General features: G+C 43.6%; 1 protein-coding gene, 3 non-coding genes and 1 pseudogene across 6 annotated transcripts; all 5 read right to left on the bottom strand.

Annotated features, from left to right (window-relative positions):
- Window positions 1–1009: 1009 nt before the first annotated feature.
- Window positions 1010–1128, bottom strand: LOC133473598 (5S ribosomal RNA). Its single transcript, XR_009787171.1, has one exon. It is a non-coding gene; the product is annotated as a 5S ribosomal RNA (ribosomal RNA).
- A 1901-nt stretch (window positions 1129–3029) lies between these two features.
- Window positions 3030–3147, bottom strand: LOC133473583 (5S ribosomal RNA). The gene has a single exon (XR_009787166.1). It is a non-coding gene; the product is annotated as a 5S ribosomal RNA (ribosomal RNA).
- A 1898-nt stretch (window positions 3148–5045) lies between these two features.
- On the bottom strand, window positions 5046–5164 carry LOC133473591 (5S ribosomal RNA). Its single transcript, XR_009787170.1, has one exon. It is a non-coding gene; the product is annotated as a 5S ribosomal RNA (ribosomal RNA).
- A 7162-nt stretch (window positions 5165–12326) lies between these two features.
- Window positions 12327–12435, bottom strand: LOC133473589 (5S ribosomal RNA; annotated as a pseudogene).
- A 6184-nt stretch (window positions 12436–18619) lies between these two features.
- Window positions 18620–26570, bottom strand: LOC133473566 (uncharacterized). 3 transcript variants are annotated; one of them, XM_061765210.1, is made up of 3 exons: window positions 23415–26570; window positions 21168–21232; window positions 18620–20314 (listed from the first exon to the last, which is right to left on the bottom strand). In XM_061765210.1, the coding sequence occupies exon 1, from the start codon at window positions 25627–25629 to the stop codon at window positions 24100–24102; it is 1530 nt and encodes a 509-aa protein (XP_061621194.1). In that variant the 5' UTR covers window positions 25630–26570; the 3' UTR covers window positions 18620–20314; window positions 21168–21232; window positions 23415–24099. The 3 variants fall into 3 exon arrangements, with proteins under 3 accessions (XP_061621194.1, XP_061621192.1, XP_061621195.1); XM_061765208.1 differs by having other exon boundaries at window positions 18620–21232; XM_061765211.1 differs by lacking the exon at window positions 21168–21232 and having other exon boundaries at window positions 18620–20154.
- Window positions 26571–26670: the final 100 nt, after the last annotated feature.

Here is a 26670-nt window from a genome sequence, read left to right as displayed (position 1 = left end):
CATGCTGCCAATTTGTCTTGAGATTGTTGTCCCATCTCTGTCGGGCCAATTATACATTATTCGTGCATTCACTGTAGTAGTCTCGCCACTCTGCACAATTTGCATATCTGTTGTTGACCAATACTGGCCACTCATGTGGTTGAGAAGTATCTGCACCATTTGCACAATGGACACTGTTCCAGATTATCGCACTACGATTCGCTTTATACTGCTTAAATTTCTCGAAGTCTCTTCACGTTTTGCAAAATTGTCACTGTACCAGATTATTGCTCGATCAGTCATTTCAAATTGCTCTAAATTGCTAGAGGACTCTGCATCATTTGCACAATTGTCAAAAAATAAAAAATAACACAAAATTTGCATTGACATGACCACATTACCGCTAACCTTTCATTGCTCAGTGATTCTCTGTACTTTGGTCTCATGTGATTATGTCTCCAAAGTATTTTCTGTCAAATGGCTATCCGTTATCGCACGAGAGGGGCTCCAAGTACCGGAGACAAATTCCTTGTATGTTTCTGACATACTCGGCAAATATAGATTCTGATTTTTATTCTGCTGATTCTGATTGAATTTATCTAATCTACTCCTTCTAATACTGCCATTCACTCGACTGTAATGTATTCCTCGGAAGTGGTTCGGGTTCATAAACCGTGGCTTTGAGGTCCACACAATAATGTGCAATAATTACGTATCATTTAAAGATCCATACCTTCGTATCCTTAGCCTCGAGCGAATTAAAAGCACTGATGTGATAAAATCGTGACGTATCACGTGATACTAATATATATATATATATATATATATATATATATATGTAGATATATGTGTGTATAGATTTTTTTTTTTTTTTACTGTCGGAAAAGGAGATACGGGATGTTTAAAAAAGGTACGTGAAGATTCTGTCTCCTAATAAAGAGATGGTAAGTCATAAGAGAGAGAATGACTGCATTATAATTTAGGTCAACCACCGATAAGAAAACGATTCCACGAGAATCTAAAGTGAAAAAGCTTACAGCACCTGGTATTCCCAGGCGGTCTCCCATCCAAGTACTAACCAGGCCCGCCCCTGCTTAGCTTCCGAGATCGGACGAGATCGGGCGTTCTCAGGGTAGTATGGCCGTAAGCCACATGGTTACCTGAAAAGCAACATTTTATATTTAAAAAATATCAAATTTCGCTTAAAAATATCGAGCGGATCGCGTCATTTTTTATTCTCCAATTGTTGGCTGGTCTATTTTGGAGTTTTTTGTGTGGATGATGCAAACTCATTCTCAACACTACAAATATGTGATCAGATCATAGATTTTGAAAAGTTAACACACGAGAGAATTTGAGAACTTGCACGCTGCCAAAACTCAGACAAGAGCATGCAAAATCCTCTTGGACCCTCCACATCCTGGTCACCAACTCTTCAGAAACAGAGTCATCTTTATTTGCCATGTATGTCCAAAAAACACACAAGGAATTTGGTAGTTGGAGCCACTCTCGTACGACAACAGACAGTCAATTGACAGAGAACACTTTTGAGACATAAAGACGTTGACAAAAAACAGTCACTGAGCAATTTAGGGTTGCTAGCTATCGTAATGCCGGTTCATTTTTTTTGGACAATTGTGCAAAAAGATGCAGAGTCCTCTAGCATTTAGAGCAGTTCGAAAGACTAATATTGCAATAGTCCGGTGCAATGACCATTGTGCAAAGGGCGCCGAGACTTCAAGCGAGTAGTGCGATAATCTGGGACAACGTTTATTGTGCAAATGTAGATTCTCTTCAGTGTGCAATTGGAGCAGATGCTACTAGCATGAGTGGCCAGTATTGGTCAACAACAGATATGCAAATAGTGCAGCGTGGCGAGACTACTACAATGAGTGCACGAGTCATATATAATTGTCTTCTTCCAGCTCCTTCCCCCAGGCAAGTGCTATCGAACAATGCAAACAAAAACTAGCAGACATTCCAACACTTTCGTCCCGCTTACCGTTAACTTCTTAAACAGTTCACTTACAATTGCATTGTAACATGCTGCCAATTTGTCTTGAGATTGTTGTCCCATCTCTGTCGGGCCAATTATACATTATTCGTGCATTCACTGTAGTAGTCTCGCCACTCTGCACAATTTGCATATCTGTTGTTGACCAATACTGGCCACTCATGTGGTTGAGAAGTATCTGCACCATTTGCACAATGGACACTGTTCCAGATTATCGCACTACGATTCGCTTTATACTGCTTAAATTTCTCGAAGTCTCTTCACGTTTTGCAAAATTGTCACTGTACCAGATTATTGCTCGATCAGTCATTTCAAATTGCTCTAAATTGCTAGAGGACTCTGCATCATTTGCACAATTGTCAAAAAATAAAAAATAACACAAAATTTGCATTGACATGACCACATTACCGCTAACCTTTCATTGCTCAGTGATTCTCTGTACTTTGGTCTCATGTGATTATGTCTCCAAAGTATTTTCTGTCAAATGGCTATCCGTTATCGCACGAGAGGGGCTCCAAGTACCGGAGACAAATTCCTTGTATGTTTCTGACATACTCGGCAAATATAGATTCTGATTTTTATTCTGCTGATTCTGATTGAATTTATCTAATCTACTCCTTCTAATACTGCCATTCACTCGACTGTAATGTATTCCTCGGAAGTGGTTCGGGTTCATAAACCGTGGCTTTGAGGTCCACACAATAATGTGCAATAATTACGTATCATTTAAAGATCCATACCTTCGTATCCTTAGCCTCGAGCGAATTAAAAGCACTGATGTGATAAAATCGTGACGTATCACGTGATACTAATATATATATATATATATATATATATATATATATGTAGATATATGTGTGTATAGATTTTTTTTTTTTTTACTGTCGGAAAAGGAGATACGGGATGTTTAAAAAAGGTACGTGAAGATTCTGTCTCCTAATAAAGAGATGGTAAGTCATAAGAGAGAGAATGACTGCATTATAATTTAGGTCAACCACCGATAAGAAAACGATTCCACGAGAATCTAAAGTGAAAAAGCTTACAGCACCTGGTATTCCCAGGCGGTCTCCCATCCAAGTACTAACCAGGCCCGCCCCTGCTTAGCTTCCGAGATCGACGAGATCGGGCGTTCTCAGGGTAGTATGGCCGTAAGCCACATGGTTACCTGAAAAGCAACATTTTATATTTAAAAAATATCAAATTTCGCTTAAAAATATCGAGCGGATCGCGTCATTTTTTATTCTCCAATTGTTGGCTGGTCTATTTTGGAGTTTTTTGTGTGGATGATGCAAACTCATTCTCAACACTACAAATATGTGATCAGATCATAGATTTTGAAAAGTTAACACACGAGAGAATTTGAGAACTTGCACGCTGCCAAAACTCAGACAAGAGCATGCAAAATCCTCTTGGACCCTCCACATCCTGGTCACCAACTCTTCAGAAACAGAGTCATCTTTATTTGCCATGTATGTCCAAAAAACACACAAGGAATTTGGTAGTTGGAGCCACTCTCGTACGACAACAGACAGTCAATTGACAGAGAACACTTTTGAGACATAAAGACGTTGACAAAAAACAGTCACTGAGCAATTTAGGGTTGCTAGCTATCGTAATGCCGGTTCATTTTTTTTGGACAATTGTGCAAAAAGATGCAGAGTCCTCTAGCATTTAGAGCAGTTCGAAAGACTAATATTGCAATAGTCCGGTGCAATGACCATTGTGCAAAGGGCGCCGAGACTTCAAGCGAGTAGTGCGATAATCTGGGACAACGTTTATTGTGCAAATGTAGATTCTCTTCAGTGTGCAATTGGAGCAGATGCTACTAGCATGAGTGGCCAGTATTGGTCAACAACAGATATGCAAATAGTGCAGCGTGGCGAGACTACTACAATGAGTGCACGAGTCATATATAATTGTCTTCTTCCAGCTCCTTCCCCCAGGCAAGTGCTATCGAACAATGCAAACAAAAACTAGCAGACATTCCAACACTTTCGTCCCGCTTACCGTTAACTTCTTAAACAGTTCACTTACAATTGCATTGTAACATGCTGCCAATTTGTCTTGAGATTGTTGTCCCATCTCTGTCGGGCCAATTATACATTATTCGTGCATTCACTGTAGTAGTCTCGCCACTCTGCACAATTTGCATATCTGTTGTTGACCAATACTGGCCACTCATGTGGTTGAGAAGTATCTGCACCATTTGCACAATGGACACTGTTCCAGATTATCGCACTACGATTCGCTTTATACTGCTTAAATTTCTCGAAGTCTCTTCACGTTTTGCAAAATTGTCACTGTACCAGATTATTGCTCGATCAGTCATTTCAAATTGCTCTAAATTGCTAGAGGACTCTGCATCATTTGCACAATTGTCAAAAAATAAAAAATAACACAAAATTTGCATTGACATGACCACATTACCGCTAACCTTTCATTGCTCAGTGATTCTCTGTACTTTGGTCTCATGTGATTATGTCTCCAAAGTATTTTCTGTCAAATGGCTATCCGTTATCGCACGAGAGGGGCTCCAAGTACCGGAGACAAATTCCTTGTATGTTTCTGACATACTCGGCAAATATAGATTCTGATTTTTATTCTGCTGATTCTGATTGAATTTATCTAATCTACTCCTTCTAATACTGCCATTCACTCGACTGTAATGTATTCCTCGGAAGTGGTTCGGGTTCATAAACCGTGGCTTTGAGGTCCACACAATAATGTGCAATAATTACGTATCATTTAAAGATCCATACCTTCGTATCCTTAGCCTCGAGCGAATTAAAAGCACTGATGTGATAAAATCGTGACGTATCACGTGATACTAATATATATATATATATATATATATATATATGTAGATATATGTGTGTATAGATTTTTTTTTTTTTTTACTGTCGGAAAAGGAGATACGGGATGTTTAAAAAAGGTACGTGAAGATTCTGTCTCCTAATAAAGAGATGGTAAGTCATAAGAGAGAGAATGACTGCATTATAATTTAGGTCAACCACCGATAAGAAAACGATTCCACGAGAATCTAAAGTGAAAAAGCTTACAGCACCTGGTATTCCCAGGCGGTCTCCCATCCAAGTACTAACCAGGCCCGCCCCTGCTTAGCTTCCGAGATCGGACGAGATCGGGCGTTCTCAGGGTAGTATGGCCGTAAGCCACATGGTTACCTGAAAAGCAACATTTTATATTTAAAAAATATCAAATTTCGCTTAAAAATATCGAGCGGATCGCGTCATTTTTTATTCTCCAATTGTTGGCTGGTCTATTTTGGAGTTTTTTGTGTGGATGATGCAAACTCATTCTCAACACTACAAATATGTGATCAGATCATAGATTTTGAAAAGTTAACACACGAGAGAATTTGAGAACTTGCACGCTGCCAAAACTCAGACAAGAGCATGCAAAATCCTCTTGGACCCTCCACATCCTGGTCACCAACTCTTCAGAAACAGAGTCATCTTTATTTGCCATGTATGTCCAAAAAACACACAAGGAATTTGGTAGTTGGAGCCACTCTCGTACGACAACAGACAGTCAATTGACAGAGAACACTTTTGAGACATAAAGACGTTGACAAAAAACAGTCACTGAGCAATTTAGGGTTGCTAGCTATCGTAATGCCGGTTCATTTTTTTTGGACAATTGTGCAAAAAGATGCAGAGTCCTCTAGCATTTAGAGCAGTTCGAAAGACTAATATTGCAATAGTCCGGTGCAATGACCATTGTGCAAAGGGCGCCGAGACTTCAAGCGAGTAGTGCGATAATCTGGGACAACGTTTATTGTGCAAATGTAGATTCTCTTCAGTGTGCAATTGGAGCAGATGCTACTAGCATGAGTGGCCAGTATTGGTCAACAACAGATATGCAAATAGTGCAGCGTGGCGAGACTACTACAATGAGTGCACGAGTCATATATAATTGTCTTCTTCCAGCTCCTTCCCCCAGGCAAGTGCTATCGAACAATGCAAACAAAAACTAGCAGACATTCCAACACCTTCGTCCCGCTTACCGTTAACTTCTTAAACAGTTCACTTACAATTGCATTGTAACATGCTGCCAATTTGTCTTGAGATTGTTGTCCCATCTCTGTCGGGCCAATTATACATTATTCGTGCATTCACTGTAGTAGTCTCGCCACTCTGCACAATTTGCATATCTGTTTGTTGGATTTATCTTACCCAACATTATTACAAATAGACACAAAAGGAATGAAGACGCTGGTTTCTTTTTCTCATGAGGAGGGCGTATGGGAGATTGTTCAGATCACAGCCTCTCAACACGCTCTAACAATCTCCCCCGTCGCTCCTGCATTTATTTGAAAATAGGAGGGTTTTTCCCAGACATAATGTTCTAAACAATATGACACAACACAAAACATTGGACCAACACCTGTCACGTCCCCGACCACATCCGATCACGTCCTTGGTCCAGGCGCCCTTCCATCGGATGATGCTGAGTCATCTTTTTGAAGGCGAGACATCTAAAATCGTCCATAATACTAATGCAAGCTAAGCAAATAAATGATAACTTCTAGAATATATTTCACATTTCCCTACTGTTTATCATGTATTTGCACAAATTCTCATATCATCTTACAGTCACTTCATTTCGATTTTTAACTGTAGAATCATTTTTATGAAACAAATACATTTACACTCAGAGTAAACTTGTCATACATGAATGTTGTAGTTTAAACATCGTAATCACCTGGATCAGGAAACAAATCATGTAAAACAACATCATCATCATCATCGTCATTATTATCAACCTCCAATAAAGGATAAATCTGCTCCATACGGTTCCATGTGGGTTATGGCTGTGGTGATTAATTTACTGATTAATGCCCGAATGCATGGGATACAACAACATCGACAAAATGTCAGAATGGCTGCAAAAACAGCAATTGATATCAATATTGGTGAAATTAGGGTTTTATATTTACCAAAAACGTCCATTCAGCTGTTTCACAAGGAGTGTTGATTGAGGGTCCGTAGACCATCGATGGCTCTGGTCAAGCTGCCATCTGAAGCAGTATTGTTTGTTCTCCAAACATACCGCAAAAAACACCTCCCTCTCTTGCGAGGAGCATGTCGACAGCTATGCGGTCTTTGGAACGTCCTTGAGCTGCTCGTGCACAGCTTCCAACCCAATCTGAGTCCAATTTCCTAATCTCTGTACATTGAAGTGGATATAGTTTATCCCATCAACATTTTTATTAATCGTACACCAACAGCATATGAAGTATTCAAATCCTCCTGCAACTTGGTCAGCTAATTTGTATTGATTAGGAACCCCACGAGGAACACCATGTATGTTTTATGTTGGATAATTTTGCCTCTGCCAGGATAAATCTCTTTTTGGTCAAGTATGTCCAAAACACACAAGGAATTTGTCTCCGGTAGTTGGAGCCGCTCTAGTACAACAGACAGTCAATTTACAGAACACTTTGGAGACATAAAGACATTGACAAAAAACAATTGTGCAAAAAGATGCAGTCCTCTAGTAGCAGTTTGAATGACTAATATCGCAATAGTCCGGTGCAATGACCATTGTGCAAAGGGCGCTGAGACTTCAAGGAGTGTATGCGGTTTAAAGTGACGAGTAGTGCGATAATCTGGGACAATGGTTGTGCAAATGTTGCAGATGCTCCTCAATCAGTGTGCAAATGGAATAATACAATCTTGTGATAATTATGCCGGAACTATGCGCAACAAAGGCCTGGGACCCATGCAAACAACACAATCTTTTCTCGCTACATTTGCTGCTTGTTCCATCAATAGTAACCAATTGTTATTTTGTCCTGAAACTCCTGTGACAACAAGGAACCAATCATCAGTAGTTATGTTGTTAACCATTAAAATTTGTCCACCTTTCTTTGAAGTTTTCAATGGCATTTTTGGTTTAACACGGTTCCTATAACACAATACTACTTGGAAGTGGGGATCTTTTCCACCAGAATAGGCCCACAAGCTCACTATCAAACACATTGGGTGACTTGATTTGTATTTCAATATTAAACTATGGGCCGTTTTGCTTAGGTTAAACTTCTTTCTATGTTCTTTTGCTGTTCTTTTTGACCAACTGGACCAATCATAACCTGTTTCACCAATAAGGTGTTCCCATTCAAAACCTATAGTTGCATACCAGTCATATCTAAATCCCCAATTCTGCCCATTCTCTTGAGCATCATTGGTGAGAGCCGCATATGGAATTATGATTAAAGCAGCTTGATTTTGGGGGGCACAAAATATTAAACCTTTTTGCCGCGTTTGGAGGCCATGCCCACAATTTTGATCATCAGCTGTACTCCTTTTGACACGAGTTAATGATTCAAATTTTTTTATTATTGGGTTTGTCATATTGGTCCAGTTGGTAGGTGATTTTCTATCAAAAAAATGGGTTTTATCATTGAGGGTGGGACGTCCCATGTACCACAAAAACAAAACCAACACCATAGTAGCCAAAGTTGCTACGTAACAACTTATCGAATCTCATAACCAACGTGGGTGTGCCTTTCTGCTGAGTTCTCACTAAAAGGGTTGGTGTCTTTTTTCTTCACTGACCAGCAAGCGTTTTCAGAATCTACACATCTGCTCCCGCTCCGTTATCAGACTTTTGCTCACCTTCCCTATTTGAGTACTCAGCTGAAATGACTCTTTTACAGTGTGTTAAATGAACCCACGTGTTTCTTTCTGCTATTTTTTAGGGCTGTAAAGTGTCAATCTATCTGTGCCACCATCCCTCCGGTTGAGACATGTGACACAGCATGTCTCAATATAGCAGCCCATTTGAATAGGTTTATTTTATTTATTTATTTTTTTTCCTGTGCTAATGTAAATTTCATTTTGTAGTTTTGCACTTTGTTTTTCCCAATAATTGCGGTCTTGTTGTGGAATACTCATATTGGCTATCAGTATAGATTGTACCATCTTTATTTATCATTAGTTTGCATGCCTCGATTAATGCTACTAATTCAGCAGCTTGTTCAGCCAATTCCTGTCAATCATGCTGCGTGCCTTCATCAAGTAAGGGTATTAGTGTGGCTGGATTTAAGGTTGTGCATCGCTCAACAGTCAAATGTGGTTGTGACAGCAAGATGGCAATGCAAGATAAATGTCTTGTAGGTGATAAAAACGCCATATTGGTTTGCAATAGGAGAGCAGACACTGTATGTGGGACCTTTAGGGTGAACTGCTCTCTAGTTGAAAAATAAGCTATTGATCTTAGCTTATCACCGTATTGTTGTGTAAGTACGGAGGTCATGCAATAGCTTTTACAATCTACCATTTGAATGAATGTTTTATCATTAAATTTGGAAGGCCTAGCGCAGCACTGGACACAAAATGTTGTTTAATGTCACAGAAGGCCTTTTCTGCCTCTGTACTCCATTAAACAGGTGATGTAATTTTAAGGTTGTTTTCATACATTAATTTTGACAATGGTGCAACAATTTCTGCATAGTTTGGAATCCATGCTCTACAATAATTTGTCAGACCGAAAAATGATTATTATATATTTCTTCGTCTGTGGTTTAGGATTTTTTAAGACTATAGCTCTCCTGTCTTCTAGTTAGTCTTTCCTCCTATCCTTAAATTATGGCCTAGATATTTAACTTGTCTTTTACATCATTGCAATTTATTTTTGTTAACTTTATGTCCCTCTTCTGTTAGATGATGCAGTAAGGTCAATGAATCTTTGCATGTCTCTCCATCTGTAGATGCCAGAAGACATGCGTGTTGTAATAACTTGTGAATAAATAGTTGGACTTTCACAGTAACCTTGCAGTAATCTAGTAAATGTATATATATATATATTTTTTTTTTTTCTCAAATGTGAATGCAAACCAAAATTGACTGTTATTTTCTATTGGTACTGAAAAGAATGCATTACTGCATTAATGCATTAATGTCCACTACTGCAAACACAGTAGCGTCTGGTCTTAATGAATTTAACAATGTGCGTGGGTTTGGTACGCATGCTCTGTATTACTGCAGCTCATCACATTCTTTTTTATCTTCTATTTTTGTGATAAGCTGCAAGGCTGCAGACAACAGGGCCTTTCCCACATTTAACGGTGGCTTGTCTTTTATTTTTTATATAATTTGATTCCTGCAACGCGGCTATTTTTTGTGTATTTAACCAACCATTAAAGCCGTGTTCGGTTATCCCTGTCTCTAAATATTAAATGTTATCAGGATCCTGTTTTTTTTTTTCTTTTAAATTTAATTTAATGAACCTCCAACCTTTACACTGCAGTGTATTCCTGTTTTTTATTTTACTACTTCCTTTCCCCATTTGAAAGAATTTGGTTCAGTGTAATACTACCTAGGGTAGTCTAGAACACTGTTTTTTTTTTTTTCAGTAGGACGGTGATTCAAATTTACTTTCTGTGGTAATTCTCACTTCAACTATTTCGAGTGGAGAATTCTTGCCTTTGCATCCACAAAAGTCCACCGTTTACTTTCCCACTGTTTTGGTATGGAATGAAAAACCTAGTGGTTTCCCATTTCCCATTTACACTCTCATTCAAACAGTTTTCATTCACACTGGCTCGTCAGAGGACTCCGCCGTCCTATACGGAATTTAACTACGTCTGTCAACAGCTCATTAGAGGACTCCGCCGTCCTATACGGAATTTAACTACGACGCCACGAAATGTTCCTAGTTTCTTTATTCATTAAACACGGAATTTAAGTACGTACAGGACTCCGGCATCCTCGCGGAATTTGTGGACTCCGCCGTCCCTTACTTGCCAGTGACTAGTATTACACAAGGTTTATTAAACACGGAATTTAAGTACGTACAGGACTCCGCCGTCCTCGCGGAATTGTTGGACTCCGGCGTCCTTTTTCCTAAAAAAAAATTTTAAATTTAACTCACCAGTCGTCTTCAATCCTGTGGATTGTCGTCAACCTTCAGATCCCAGTTGAGGAGAACGAAGACCAGTCCCGTAAAGGGTCTTACTTGCCGTGGCCACGGTCTCTTAACTGGAAGTCGGCTCCACAACTGGAATCCTCGGGTGTGTTGACATCCGGGTCGAAGGACCAATTTAATGTTGGATTTATCTTACCCAACATTATTACAAATAGACACAAAAGGAATGAAGACGCTGGTTTCTTTTTCTCATGAGGAGGGCGTATGAGAGATTGTTCAGATCACAGCCTCTCAACACGCTCTAACAATCTCCCCCGTCGCTCCTGCATTTATTTGAAAATAGGAGGGTTTGTCCCAGACATAATGTTCTAAACAATAAGACACAACACAAAACATTGGACCAACACCTGTCACGTCCCCGACCACATCCGATCACGTCCTTGGTCCAGGCGCCCTTCCATCGGATGATGCTGAGTCATCTTTTTGAAGGCGAGACATCTAAAATCGTCCATAATACTAATGCAAGCTAAGCAAATAAATGATAACTTCTAGAATATATTTAACACTGTTGTTGACCAATACTGGCCACTCATGTGGTTGAGAAGTATCTGCACCATTTGCACAATGGACACTGTTCCAGATTATCGCACTACGATTCGCTTTATACTGCTTAAATTTCTCGAAGTCTCTTCACGTTTTGCAAAATTGTCACTGTACCAGATTATTGCTCGATCAGTCATTTCAAATTGCTCTAAATTGCTAGAGGACTCTGCATCATTTGCACAATTGTAAAAAAAATAAAAAATAACACAAAATTTGCATTGACATGACCACATTACCGCTAACCTTTCATTGCTCAGTGATTCTCTGTACTTTGGTCTCATGTGATTATGTCTCCAAAGTATTTTCTGTCAAATGGCTATTGGTACCGGAGACAAATTCCTTGTATGTTTCTGACATACTCGGCAAATATAGATTGATTTTTATTCTGCTGATTCTGAATTTATCTAATCTACTCCTTCTAATACTGCCATTCACTCGACTGTAATGTATTCCTCGGAAGTGGTTCGGGTTCATAAACCGTGGCTTTGAGGTCCACACAATAATGTGCAATAATTACGTATCATTTAAAGATCCATACCTTCGTATCCTTAGCCTCGAGCGAATTAAAAGCACTGATGTGATAAAATCGTGACGTATCACGTGATACAAATATATATATATATATCTATATCTATATAGATATATATATGTAGATATATGTGTGTATAGATTTGTATTTTTTTTTACTGTCGGAAAAGGAGATACGGGATGTTTAAAAAAGGTACGTGAAGATTCTGTCTCCTAATAAATAGATGGTAAGTCATAAGAGAGAGAATGACTGCATTATAATTTAGGTCAACCACCGATAAGAAAACGATTCCACGAGAATCTAAAGTGAAAAAGCTTACAGCACCTGGTATTCCCAGGCGGTCTCCCATCCAAGTACTAACCAGGCCCACCCCTGCTTAGCTTCTGAGATCAGGCGTTCTCAGGGTAGTATGGCCGTAAGCCACATGGTTACCTGAAAAGCAACATTTTATATTTAAAAAATATCAAATTTCGCTTAAAAATATCGAGCGGATCGCATCATTTTTTATTCTCCAATTGTTGGCTGGTCTATTTTGGAGTTTTTTGTGTGGATGATGCAAACTCATTCTCAACACTACAAATATGTGATCAGATCATAGATTTTGAAAAGTTAACACACGTGTCATGAACATGGTTAGGGCGACGGCGAGGAACGCAAGGCAAGAACATGGTGGACCCAATTGCAGGGAAGCAGGGAGGCAAGGCAGGAGTGCGGGAATCTCAAAATAATAATATTTAATCACAATGATAAAACAACAGGCAACTATGACAAAAACAACTGGCGACTATGACAAAAACAACAGGCGACTATGACAAAAACAACAGGCGACTATGACATGGCAAGACATGTGACAACGACAATGAACCGACGAGAACTGAAAGAAACCAGGGAACTAAATACAAACAAATTGACGAGACAACGAGGAACACCTGGACAAGACGAGTGGCTAGAGAGAGCTGATTGGTCAACACAAAGTAGACGAGAACAGGTGGACACAACAACCTAATGAGCACACGACAAACATGGAACACAGGAAAACATGGAACAAAACTAAACAACCCAAACCAAAACACAGACCATGACAGTACCCCCCCCTCTAAAGGAACGGATCCCAGACGTTCCCCAAACAACAACCAAAAAGTCACCAACCCAGGGTGGGCGGAAGGGGGCCTGGAGGAGGGTACAGAGTCCACCCCTCAGGTCAGTCTGGTGGCTGTCCAGGCCACCCGAGGTGAGGTGCTTGGCTGAGCGGGTCAGGAGGTCGTCCAGGACGCCAAGCACCAGGGTCTTTACAGGGCCATTCAGGCGGACGGCCACGGTGCCGAACCCAATGGTAATGCAGGGGCCAGGCAATAGGGTTGGGTGGCGGCCGCTGGACGAGTGCCGCCGGAGCGTGGTCGGGTGGCGGCCGCTGGACGAGCGCCGCCAGAGCGTGGTCGGGTGGCGGCCGCTGGACGAGCGCCGTTGGAGCAGGGTCAGGTGGCGGCCGCTGGACGAGCGCCGCCGGAGTAGGGTCAGGTGGCGGCCGCTGGACGAGCGCCGCCGGAGCAAGGACGGGTGGTGGCCGCTGGACGAGCGCTGTTGGAGCAGGGTCAGGTGGCGGCCGCTGGACGAGCGCCGCCGGAGTAGGGTCAGGTGGCGGCCGCTGGACGAGCGCCACCGGAGCAAGGACGGGTGGTGGCCGCTGGACGAGCGCCGCCGGAGTAGGGTCAGGTGGCGGCCGCTGGACGAGCGCCGCTGGAGCAGGGTCAGGTGGCGGCCGCTGGACGAGCGCCGCCGGAGCAAGGACGGGTGGCGGCCGCTGGACGAGCGCCACCATAGCAGGGTCAGGTGGCGGCCGCTGGACGAGCGGCGCCGGAACATGGTCGGATGGCGGCCGCTGGACGAGTGCCGCCGGAGCAAGGACGGGTGGCGGCCGCTGGACGAGCGCCGCCGGAGCAAGGACGGGTGGCGGCCGCTGGACAAGCGCCGTTGGAGCAGGGTCAGGTGGCAGCCGCTGGACGAGCGCCGCCGGAGTAGGGTCAGGTGGCGGCCGCTGGACGAGCGCCGCCGGAGTAGGGTCAGGTGGCGGCCGCTGGACGAGCGCCGCCGGAGCAAGGACGGGTGGCGGCCACTGGACGAGCGCCGCCGGAGCAAGGATGAGTGGCGGCCGCTGGACGAGCGCCGTTGGAGCAGGGTCAGGTGGCGGCCGCTGGACGAGCGCCGCCGGAGTAGGGTCAGGTGGCGGCCGCTGGACGAGCGCCGCCGGAGCAAGGACGGGTGGCGGCCGCTGGACGAGCGCCGCCGGAGTAGGGTCAGGTGGCGGCCGCTGGACGAGCGCCGCTGGAGCAGGGTCAGGTGGCGGCCGCTGGACGAGCGCCGCCGGAGCAAGGACGGGTGGCGGCCGCTGGACGAGCGCCGCCGGAGTAGGGTCAGGTGGCGGCCGCTGGACGAGCGCCGCTGGAGCAGGGTCAGGTGGCGGCCGCTGGACGAGCGCCGCCGGAGCAAGGACGGGTGGCGGCCGCTGGACGAGCGCCGCCGGAGCAAGGATGGGTGGCGGCCGCTGGACGAGCGCCGCCGGTGCGGGAGCCTGGCGCAGCTGCCGAGGAGCCGGAACGGGAGCCTGGCGCAGCTGCCGATTAGCCGGAACGGGAGCTGCAGTCGCTTCCTCAGCCTGCCGCCATTGAGGTATGGGAGTAGAGGGTACGGGAGTGGAAGAGTGCACAAGGTCTCGGGAAGGTGAACTAGGAAAAATGGCTGGTACTGAACATGGCTTGGGGGCAGGTTTGACTAGACGTGACTTAATAGGATCCGTGGAACAACGTGTGGGAACAGGTGAAAAATCAAGTGATTTGTGAACAGGGGGGAAAAAACGAGGGGGCAAAATTTGACCTTTACTTGGGCGCCTCCGTTGGCCACCACGCGGCGGTCCCGGGTAGATGGCCAAACGGGTGCCCAAGAAAAGGTCCGAGGGAAAGGATTTGGACTCACTGGGGTTGGAAACGTGGAAACGTGACAAAAACTGACGAGGACGGGATAAACTAGGGAAGGAACCAGAAAAATCTAAATCTGTGTCAGAGTCAGAATCCGACAGGAGGTTAACTAAATCAGGGCCATCTTCACAATCAGAAAAATCTGAATCTAAAGAAACATGTGGATGTACAATAGTAGGGCATGGTGAATAACTAGGACAAGTGGGGGGACCCGAGGAAAAGGACAGAAAAGACTGAACGATAGGGCTTACTGGAGGAGGGTAGGTATGGATGGCAGGCTGAGGACGGTGGGAGCCAGTTTGGTGGCGTCCAGGGTGACGCCATGTTCTTCCCGCTGGGTCCTGTTCTGGTCGGTTCATTCTGTCATGAACATGGTTAGGGCGACGGCGAGGAACGCAAGGCAAGAACATGGTGGACCCAATTGCAGGGAAGCAGGGAGGCAAGGCAGGAGTGCGGGAATCTCAAAATAATAATATTTAATCACAATGATAAAACAACAGGCAACTATGACAAAAACAACTGGCGACTATGACAAAAACAACAGGCGACTATGACAAAAACAACAGGCGACTATGACATGGCAAGACATGTGACAACGACAATGAACCGACGAGAACTGAAAGAAACCAGGGAACTAAATACAAACAAATTGACGAGACAACGAGGAACACCTGGACAAGACGAGTGGCTAGAGAGAGCTGATTGGTCAACACAAAGTAGACGAGAACAGGTGGACACAACAACCTAATGAGCACACGACAAACATGGAACACAGGAAAACATGGAACAAAACTAAACAACCCAAACCAAAACACAGACCATGACAACACGAGAGAATTTGAGAACTTGCACGCTGCCAAAACTCAGACAAGAGCATGCAAAATCCTCTTGGACCCTCCACATCCTGGTCACCAACTCTTCAGAAACAGAGTCATCTTTATTTGCCATGTATGTCCAAAAAACACACAAGGAATTTGGTAGTTGGAGCCACTCTCGTACGACAACAGACAGTCAATTGACAGAGAACACTTTTGAGACATAAAGACGTTGACAAAAAACAGTCACTGAGCAATTTAGGGTTGCTAGCTATCGTAATGCCGGTTCATTTTTTTTGGACAATTGTGCAAAAAGATGCAGAGTCCTCTAGCATTTAGAGCAGTTCGAAAGACTAATATTGCAATAGTCCGGTGCAATGACCATTGTGCAAAGGGCACCGAGACTTCAAGCGAGTAGTGCGATAATCTGGGACAATGTTTATTGTGCAAATGTTGCAGATTCTCTTCAATCAGTGTGCAATTGGAGCAGATGCTACTGGCATGAGTGGCCAGTATTGGTCAACAACAGATATGCAAATAGTGCAGCGTGGCGAGACTACTACAGTGAGTGCACGAGTCATATATAATTGTCTTCTTCCAGCTCCTTCCCCCAGGCAAGTGCTATCGAACAATGCAAACAAAAACTAGCAGACATTCCAACACCTTCGTCCCGCTTACCGTTAACTTCTTAAACAGTTCACTTACAATTGCATTGTAACATGCTGCCAATTTGTCTTGAGATTGTTGTCCCATCTCTGTCGGGCCAATTATACATTATTCGTGCATTCACTGTAGTAGTCTCGCCACTCTGCACAATTTGCATATCTGTTGTTGACCAATACTGGCCACTCATGTGGTTGAGAAGTATCTGCACCATTTGCACAATGGACACTGTTCCAGATTATCGCACTACGATTCGCTTTATACTGCTTAAATTTCTCGAAGTCTCTTCACGTTTTGCACAATTGTCACTGTACCAGATTATTGCTCGATCAGTCACTTCAAATTGCTCTAAATTGCTAGAGGACTCTGCATCATTTGCACAATTGTTAAAAAATAAAAAATAACACAAAATTTGCATTGACATGACCACATTACCGCTAACCTTTCATTGCTAAGTGATTCTCTGTACTTTGGTCTCATGTGATTATGTCTCCAAAGTATTTTCTGTCAAATGGCTATCCGTTGTCGCACGAGAGGGGCTCCAAGTACCGGAGACAAATTCCTTGTATGTTTCTGACATACTCGGCAAATATAGATTCTGATTTTTATTCTGCTGATTCTGATTGAATTTACTCGATCTAATCTACTCCTTCTAATACTGCCATTCACTCGACTGTAATGTATTCCTCGGAAGTGGTTCGGGTTCATAAACCGTGGCTTTGAGGTCCACACAATGATGTGCAATAATTACGTATCATTTAAAGATCCATACCTTCGTATCCTTAGCCTCGAGCTAATTAAAAGCACTCATGTGATAAAATTGTGACGTATCACGTGATGCTAATATATATATATATATATATATATATATATATATTGTTGAAGGATGGTATCTCTCCGCCAGTCCTTCGCGTGTTCGTTGAATATCGGATGATGAGAATGTTGGAGTCCGAATCAGAGACTGGAAATGAACTTCTTTAAGATCTTTTTTGCAGAATATTCTGGGTACAAATGTTCTACAGGCAAAGGCTGCAGCTGCACAAAATGTGCTCAAATGTGCGCTTTCTCAGCGTTCAGTGCGAGATTATATACAGTGTTCAGGGCGGTGTTTAAAGCTTGAGCAGGGTGGATCCAAGGTCACAGCATTATCTCTTCTTGGGACAAAACATCCTGTTTTGCGGCTGACATGTAGTTTTCACACTTACGTGATTATCAGAACATTTTAATACTGAGGTTAGGTTATACAACATAACAGTGTACAAATAAGTCTATGTATGATCATGACATCAGTATATCACGTGCGAGGGCCTTCAATCCCCCTTTCGGACTCGAAAGAGTCCGACACCAGGATATGTTAAACAGCATGTAAGAGAATGTACCATTACAAAAATATGCCCGCGGGGTCATCGAGCATCTCAGGGGATACCCCCGAGGACAGGAGTGGCATCATCTGGGCGGGGTTGTTAACATCTCTTTTTTCGATAGCTGCTGTAATGAGTCGCTGGCTAAGAGAGCGCAAGCAAGGAATGCAACAACATCCACATATTGTGAGAAAAGCAGCAAACACAGCAATAGAAATAAAAATAGAAGATACCAGAGCCTTATAACGTCCAAAAACACTCATCCAATTGTCCCAAATAGAAGTATCTACCCCGGAATGTTGCTTCATCTTTTTGTTCAATGTTCTGAGCCCTTCAATTGCAGAGGTTAGGCTGCCATCAGAAGCTGTGTTATTAGGAATAAAAGTGCAACATTGTTCGCCAAACATGGAGCATACGCCTCCTTTTTCTGCCAGGAGCATATCTAAAGCAATACGATTCTGGAAAGCCATCAGAGAGGTGGCGGCTAGTTGACCATGTACCGCTTCAAATCCGCTTTGTGTCCAATTACCTAGGCGTTGCACATTGTAATGTACGTAATTAACTCTATCTGTGTTTTTATTTATAGTACACCACCAACAGATTGTGGATTCAAATCCTGCGGCAACCTGATCTGCGAGTTTATATTCATCGGGGACCCCTCATGGTACGCCAATCGCATCAATGTATGTGGGGTCCCCCTTATCTTGCCATGTGCTAGTAGATCGTTTGGCTTTTTGTAAGTGGGACAAGTGTTGTGGTCCTAAGTTTTGAATAGTTTGCATCAACACATGAACCGTGGTTGGAAAGACCTTTACTGGCAGCAGGAGAGAAATCAGTGCACAGTAACCGGCTTGGTTCAAAGGGAGTTTGTCGAATATCCGGTCATCACCGCACCACCACCAGATGTCGCCCCTGGATTGTGGCCGAAATGATGATCCCACAAAGATAAGTGACTGACATTGTTGTGCGTGGTTTAACCTTCCCAATCGGCCATTGTTTCCTGTAATGTTAATACAGGTGAAGTTGCCTTTTGCAACTTGGTTTAAAAACAGAGGTTTATCTTTTTGCCATCTTACCAATGGGTGTATTTTGTCCCATTTGGAACAGTTTCGTGAGGGTAGCGTTTTATTCATCAATTCCATAACACATTGTGTGTCAATATTGGCAGGGACCACCCTGAGTAAAGGACGAGGTCCCATGCAAACCACGCAATTTTTTTAGTAGTCTTTGCCGCTTCCTCAGTTAATAATAGCCAATTGTTGCTGTTTCCTGATACGCCTGTGGTAACTCGAAACAAACCATCCACGCTATTTAAGGGTACACTGATGGCCGTCAACTTGATAGTTTGTGTATAATTATTTAATATTGGCTGATCAAGTTGTCCCATAGTAGTGTTTTCACATATGACAACGGGAAAATGAGGGTCTGGTCCTGATGACCAGGCCCAGAGTAAAAAACCCCAGCATGAAACATTAAAAATGGTTGCACTTGGTGGACGCAATATACCATCGGGGAGAGCAAAGGTCAGTTTAAGTAGATCCCCTTTTTTGGTAAGGGTGATTTTGTCTTTGAAAAAGACAGCTTCTTTGGTCTTTCCCGATGGCCAATAGTTACCTTGTTTAGTGGTTATTAAAGAATCCCAGCTTAAATCTAGCACGTTTCCTGTCATATACCACCAATAACCTCTCCAGCCCTCCCCTGTTATCTGAACGGTGTTTCTGAACCCTTTTAGAGATGTAATTGGTATTTCAACGGCAGTAGGTGCTTGGTGGCACTGTTAAAGTTATCGAATGGTTGTACGTCCATTCTAAAATCCAGGGAACAGACTGGGACATAGGTACAGTTGAGTGACCTGAATTGAGTTTTCGCTTACCTCTCTGTATTGTTGTTAGGTTTGAGCGCGCACCAAGACGCATCCAAAAATACCAAACAGGCAAGAGAGTTAATACAATAAAAAGGGTTGTGATGTAACAACAAATTGAAACATTGTCCCATTTGCGGGCCATTGTTGGGTGGTGTTTTTTCAGGATCGTCGCTAGAGAGCGCTGTCAGCTTCTTCAGGACCTGGGGTTAGACTACCCGGTCCTAGGTTGAGTCACCGGGATTATTCTGCCCGTGTACCGTGATCTCAACCTTTGATGAGTGATGTCGTCAGTGGGATGGGAACTGGTCTGGCGTTGACGTGCAGTCAGTACTTGCGGCAATGATGATCTGTCAGGGCGGGGTCTTTGCTGGTCGTGTAGAGGTGAGGTGGTACCACGTCTCCCCCTTTCCTTGTAGGCGGACAGCGGACGATGTTCTCTCCGTCACTTTATGAGGACCTGTCCACCTGGGTTCAGACCACTTTCTTTTGGTTACTTTCAACCATACAAATTCACTTTCATGCATTACCAAAGGAGCGTCGGGTTGTTTTGCAGTTAGTTGCGAAAAAGCAAGCGTTAGTTGTTTGAGCTCCGGAGGGCCAGACACATCTGTTGTCTCCAGTGGAGCTGTTGGAGCCGGAAACGGTCTGTTAGTATGACATTCAAATGGAGTCCAGCCTTTGGCTGAATTGAGTGACATTCGTACATTCATCAAAGCCAAAGGAAGGGCTTGTAGCCAATTGAGATTTGAAGTAGCTAAAGCTTTGGCCAATTTTTCCTTAATGTTCCGATTCATTCTTTCTACTTGTCCTTGGGACTGTGGGTGATATACTGAACCAAATGTGTGTTTCAGTCCCAGGGCTCTTTCTACTTCCTGCAAATGTTTATTTTTAAAATGGGTCCCATTATCAGACCTAATTTTACTTGGGAACCCATGAGATGGAATATAATGGTTAATCAAATGTTTAACCACTATGTTTGCCGTTTCTGTTTTGCAGGGATAGGCTTCAGGCCAACCGGAGAAGGAATCCACTATTACTAGTAGATACCTGTAACCGGACACACTTTTAATCATGTCTGTAAAATCCATCGAAACCACCTGCCCAGGTGCCGTCACGTCCGGATCGTGAGTTCCCTGGGGTGGTTTCGTGGTAGGCATGCTGTTATATCTGCTACAGACACTGCAATCCTGGAGTTCATTTTTAACAATTGCTCTCATGAAAGGATGCCACCAGGTGTGGAGTCGTCTCAGTGTTTCTTCCACGCCTACATGGCATGCTCCATGAGCTTCGCTTATCAACAGTTTTAATTGCTTCTGAGGTGGTATACATTTTCCTCCTTTTCTCCAAATACCTTTCTCATCTCTCTCACCCCCTTTTGATTTCCACATACTCCTTTCTTCGGGACTCCCTTGTTCCTGCCATATTTTAACTGTTTCTTCTGTTACTTCCTGTCTGTCTTTCAATTCTGCTTCACTTACAACTAGTTGTGAGGTGGGAAGATAACCAGCCGCTGCCTTCGCCGCTTTATCCGCTGCGTCATTTCCTGCTGATACAAAATCATCCTTTTTAGTGTGTCCTTTACATTTTAAGACTGCCACTGCTTTGGGCATCATTAATGCTTCTTTCAATTTTAATATTTCTTGATAATGTTTTATGGGGACTCCCGTTGCAGTCATGAAGTCATTTCTTTGCCATTCGGCCATGGCTGTATGTACTACTACATGAGCATATGCCGAGTCAGTGTAAATGTTGGTCGTTTTGTCTTGGGCCAGCTGGAGAGCAGCTGTTACTGCCGTTATCTCTGCTCTTTGGGCAGATTGTTGCCCTTTGAGTTTTTCCGCCTTTATAGTTACAAATCCTGTATCAGTTAGTTTTGTTACAGCAAACCCTGACTGGAGCCCTTGTTCTCCTTTAAAACAGCATCCGTCCGTGAATAGTATCAAGTCAGGATTTTGCAAGGGCATGTCATATAGATCTTCCCTAAGTGTGTTATCTGTTATGATTCGTTGGGTACAGCAATGAGGCTGTCCTTCAAAAAGCCCTTCAGCCATGTTAATGCCCTCGTGTGTAAAAAGTATATGTGGCTGTGTGAGTATTACCTCAATTTTCCTTTGTCTTCCTCCTGTCATGGTGAAAACATGGCTTGTCATGTACTGTACTGTACTGTGAGAAGTGCGTACTGTCAATGGATGATGTAAGACAATGTGTGAGGTTTTTTCAATGAGTCGAGCTAACGCAGAGGCAAACGCCGCGCATACTGGATGTCGCTTTTCGTATTTTTCAAGTGGCGTAGAGGCATATAGACAAATTCGTCTTTCTCCTGATTCCCCCTTCTGATAAAGAGCAGCAGATACACTGCTGGTCTTTTCAGAAACATCCAGGAAAAACATTCTGTTGTAATCAGGAATAGCCAATGCGGCAGCTGAGGACAAGTGCTGTTTGAGGTGTACAAAAGAGTTTTCCGCTTCAGTGGTCCAAGTGAGGATATGTGACAAATTTCGCATTCCTTCAATGTTAACCATTTGGCGAAGAGGATGTGTAAGTTCTGCAAAGTCCGGGACATGATGGCGTGAGTAGTTGCACAGTCCTAAGAAGGCGAGCATTTGTTTGACATTGACAGGTTTCGGGTGGTGTAAGATGTCATCTTTGTGTGAGGGAGACATCCCTGTGCCTTTGCATTAAAAAATAAGGCGTCCCAAAAAGGAAACTTGTGGCCTTGCAATTTGTAGTTTGCTTTTGGAGCACTTAAGTCCTACTGACGCTAGATGAGACAAGAGTCGCTGGGTGGCTCGAAGACATAAGGACTCGGAAGAGGCGGCCAACAATATGTCATCTACATATTGTATTAAGAGCACACCTTCCGGAAGTTGAAGTGGTGATAAAAGTTGTCTGAGATGATCATTTAACAGTCCTGGTGACAGAACAAAGACTTGTGGAAGTCGGTTGTAAGAATAGCATTCATTATTCCAAGTAAATGCAAAACATTGCTTAATAGATGGGTCAAGAGGAATGCAGAAAAATGCATTAGCCAGATCAATGCAAGTAAAATGGGTGTGGGACGGAGAGAGCTGAGACAGGGCTGAGTGCGGATTGGGTACTGGAAGTGTTGGTGTCAAGACCGCTGCATTTATTGCCCTAAGGTCATGTACCATTCGGAATTTTCCAGTATTTTTCTTTTCAACTGGTAGAATGGGTGTATTATACTCTGACTCACGTATTTTGCACAATACTCCTGCTTTTAGCAAGCCTTCAATGGTTTCTGTAATGCCAATTCGACCTGCTTCCTTCATTGGATACTGTGGTATCCAAATAGGATCAGGCTTCATTTTGAATTTCACCGGCTGTACTTGACACAATCCCACGTCTGTTGGGTCTGTAGACCACAAATGTAGAGGCAAAGATTGCACCATAGGATTGGCGAATTCACTGTCAGTTGTTTCTCGTCCATGATGTCTGTCCAACAAGCAATGCTCCAGGGTTGATATTGGTGTATACGGTGCAGACTGTATCCAGTATGCATCGAGAGACCGAGAATATAGCAATGTGTTGTGAAAAGTTGGCTGCCAATCAATAGCCTGTGTGCAGCTTAGGACGAACGGACCCAAATCCTTTGCAGTATGCTGTGGTGATACCATCAAGGACACATGAGGATGACTCATCTGATGGATGAGTCATCATATACCATTTTTGTTGTTCAGGCGTTAGTGAAATTGAAAAAGCCACACCTGGTTTTCCCACGAACAGGTCACCCATTTGTAGTTCCCAGATGTTGCCTTCTACATTTTGGAAAGCCTCGCTGTACACCTCATCTCCCGTCCTGTCATAGTACAGAGTGCAATGCATACAATCAGAAACCATATCATAGGGTCTGAGGTGACGAACCCATGGCGACCATTGAGTCCAAAAGGTCTCTGCTTCCGTCCATCCGGGTGAGTCAGTGTCCATTTTCGCCCAGTAGATGTCGGCGGTGGCACACGTCATACTTGGTAGTCGGCGCTCTGAGTCCTGCATGTAGATGTTTGATGTGTCGTCACCGGAACAACAGTAGGTGTGTCCATCAGGAAACTGTAATATCAGTCCATCCGGGCTGCACAGTATTGTTGGAGCTGTTTTGATGAGAAGATCCCTTCCCAACAGGTTGACAGGGCAATTGGGCGCATACACAAACGAGTGTAAAAGAGTTTGTGTAAAACACTGAGTATGTACGGGTGTAGTCATGTGCAGGATGGTTTCTTCACCCCGGAATCCAACAAGTGAAATGCCTTTTGCAGTAAGGGAACTTTCAGGTGGTAATGTCATAACGGTTGAATGTCTGGCTCCCGTATCGACCATAAAAGGTAAAATAGTTCCTCCTACCGTCAGTCCAATTATTGGTTCCTGCAGACCATGGCATGTGGATTCGGGGCCCCATCATTGCGGATACTGGCCCCCAGACGGTGGCCGGTGCTGTTGGTTCGGCACTTGATGGTAAGACTGCTGCTGCTGCGGCGGATATTGGGGAGCAATATCCTGCTGCTGTTGCTGTCCGTATCCTCTTCCTCTTTGCTGGCCATAACCACGCCTGTTGAATCCTCTAGGCGGGCCCCTTGTTCCTCTGCCTCTGCCCTCCAGGGGACGCGCTCGGCAGTCTATTGCCCAGTGTCCGTTACGACCACAGTTGAAGCAATGATTTCTGCCAGCAAACGGAGCACCTCGACCCATGAATGGGCCTGTTTGATACATCATGCACTCAGAAACAACATTAGGTAGCGAGGCCCCAACGGAAGCCACAGGTATGATTTTAATATTCTCTTCTTGTTTTTTGAGACTTTGTAGTTGCATTATAGCTAATTGCGATTCAGTGGTTCTGTGTTTCTCATGCTTTGACTCTTTTTCTTTTGCATGTCTCCTCAGGTGATGTTTCAGATGTGACAACCAGCGAGCATGATCCGCTCCGGGAAGGTCCGGATTCGTCTCCATGGCTTGTACCACAGACTTGGGAACGCCCTTCAGCACTGCTCCTCTAAATACTTGAGAATACAGAGCAGAGTCAGTTGGCAAATGGCCTGTTTTTGAAGAATATTCGACAAGAGCGCGGTCAATATATGCCGCTGCTTCCTCATCTGTTCTAGGAGCAAATACTAAGTCGGAGATGACTAGATCAGGAATGGGAAACAATGCGTTTAGTGCAGTGAACAATGTTAAGTAATACTCTCTTGTAAGTGCCTCATTGTCCATTATACTCATCAGACCAGAATTCTTCATCAGTGTTTCCAGTTGGGAGAGAGGACACGCATGTGTCAGTAATGCGCGCATGTCTCCAGCCGTCAAAATTTGTCTTGTGACAGCCCTTTGTACCGATCTCAGCCAGTTCTCTCCTCCATTCTGCATTGCAGGAAGTTTCTGCATCAAAACACTGAGATCAGAAGGAGAAAAAGGTTTATAAAACATGGCAGTGGCTCCAGTAGCCGGATCAACCTTGGCCAGCATTGGAGCTTGAACAACAGTTTGAGAGCGTGTCATGGGTCGAAGTGGAGTGGATTCAGCAAAAGGGGGCGCACTTCTATTTTCTTGTGTCTGTTGTAACAGGGAGTCCTGGTGTGCTCCTGACAAATTCTGCACTTGGCACTTTAAGTCAGCCACCTGATTTTGCAAATGTGCGATGTGATAAGTGTTTGCTACCGCATGGGGAAGTCCCTTCTGAGCTTCTTCTGCTGCTATCTCCTGTTCCCTTTGTCTGAATATTACATCTCGTTCCGCGTTATCACGTTGTATCTGTTCTGTTATTTCAGCGTTGACAGTTCTCTCAAAACGGGAGGCACGCGCTAAAAGGTGCTCTCTTACCTTTTGTGGCACTTCAGGGTGTCTATTTAAATCTACCGTAAACGCTCCTATTTGGTTTAACTTTGTATATGGTTCTCCGCACATGTTAGACACTTTTTCCAGTTTTTCCTCGAACATTTTAACTGAGGCTGTTACGCCTGCGGCCAAATTTTCTGCTGCGTGCTGAATCAGGGGTTCACGTTGTTTCGATCCCACCGAGTCAGTACTGCCATTCCAATCCACATCTAGAGTTCCTCTATTTACAGATAAGATAGGGGCTTATATGTTTTGCAGCGTCTGTCTCGCATCTGCATATGGTGACTCAGTGAATGGGTTCACTGGCCCTTGTGTATCATTCATTTCCAATTTGTTACAATACGGCGGCGGAGCGGACAACGGCTGAGTCACACCCACCCCACTGTTTTTCGCTTCCTTTCTTGACTGTTTTAATGGACATCCCATTGCCAGCATTCTAGCTCTTGCCATTACTTTTTCTGTCTTTTTGTGATTTTCTCTTACCTTCCTGCCTCTAGTGGACAATTTACTCGTCTTCTCTATTTCCTTTTCTAACTTGTCTTTTCTATTTGAACACACTCTCTCGACTTCCTTCATCAGTGAAATTAAACAAGCAGCAGTTGATAATGCAGGAAACCAGCCATCTTCACAACATTCATCCATCCATTTATAAAGTTCTTCTTTCTTTCCCTGTCTATCTTTCTCAGACAATCCTCCCACACATACATCACATGCATTCTTTACTTGCTCTCATAACAGTATTTTTTGACCATGGTCTGGAATGACACGCAAGTCGAACCATTCCGATTCTCGATTGAATTCCCCTTCCATTTTTTCAGCTGTTTTTTCTTCTTAAGTACTTATTTTTTGTGGATCCACAATATACCTTTATTTCTCATATTTCAAAGACACTTGCTTAATAGCCAAACAAAAGCGTCCGAGCCTTAATTTCGCAAAAGTGGTCGAAACTCTTTTCTTAAACAAAAGTACTTGACATTAAATCCAAACAAAAGTACTCGAACCTCAATTTATCAAAACCACTCGATACTTCTTCTTCAAAGACACTTGCTTAATAGCCAGACAAAAGCGTCCGAGCCTTAATTTCGCAAAAGTGGTCGAAACTCTTTTCAAAACCACTCGATACTTATTCTTCAAAGACACTTG

The sequence above is a fragment of the Phyllopteryx taeniolatus genome, unplaced genomic scaffold (assembly GCF_024500385.1).
Source record: "Phyllopteryx taeniolatus isolate TA_2022b unplaced genomic scaffold, UOR_Ptae_1.2 contig_29, whole genome shotgun sequence".
NCBI lineage: Eukaryota > Metazoa > Chordata > Actinopteri > Syngnathiformes > Syngnathidae > Phyllopteryx > Phyllopteryx taeniolatus.
This window is presented reverse-complemented; position numbering and strand designations above follow the sequence as displayed.

Excerpts from the sequence above, each read along its gene's own strand:
- LOC133473566 (XM_061765208.1), bottom strand. The coding sequence starts at position 25,629 with ATGTTCGAGGAAAAACTGGAAAAAGTGTCTAACATGTGCGGAGAACCA.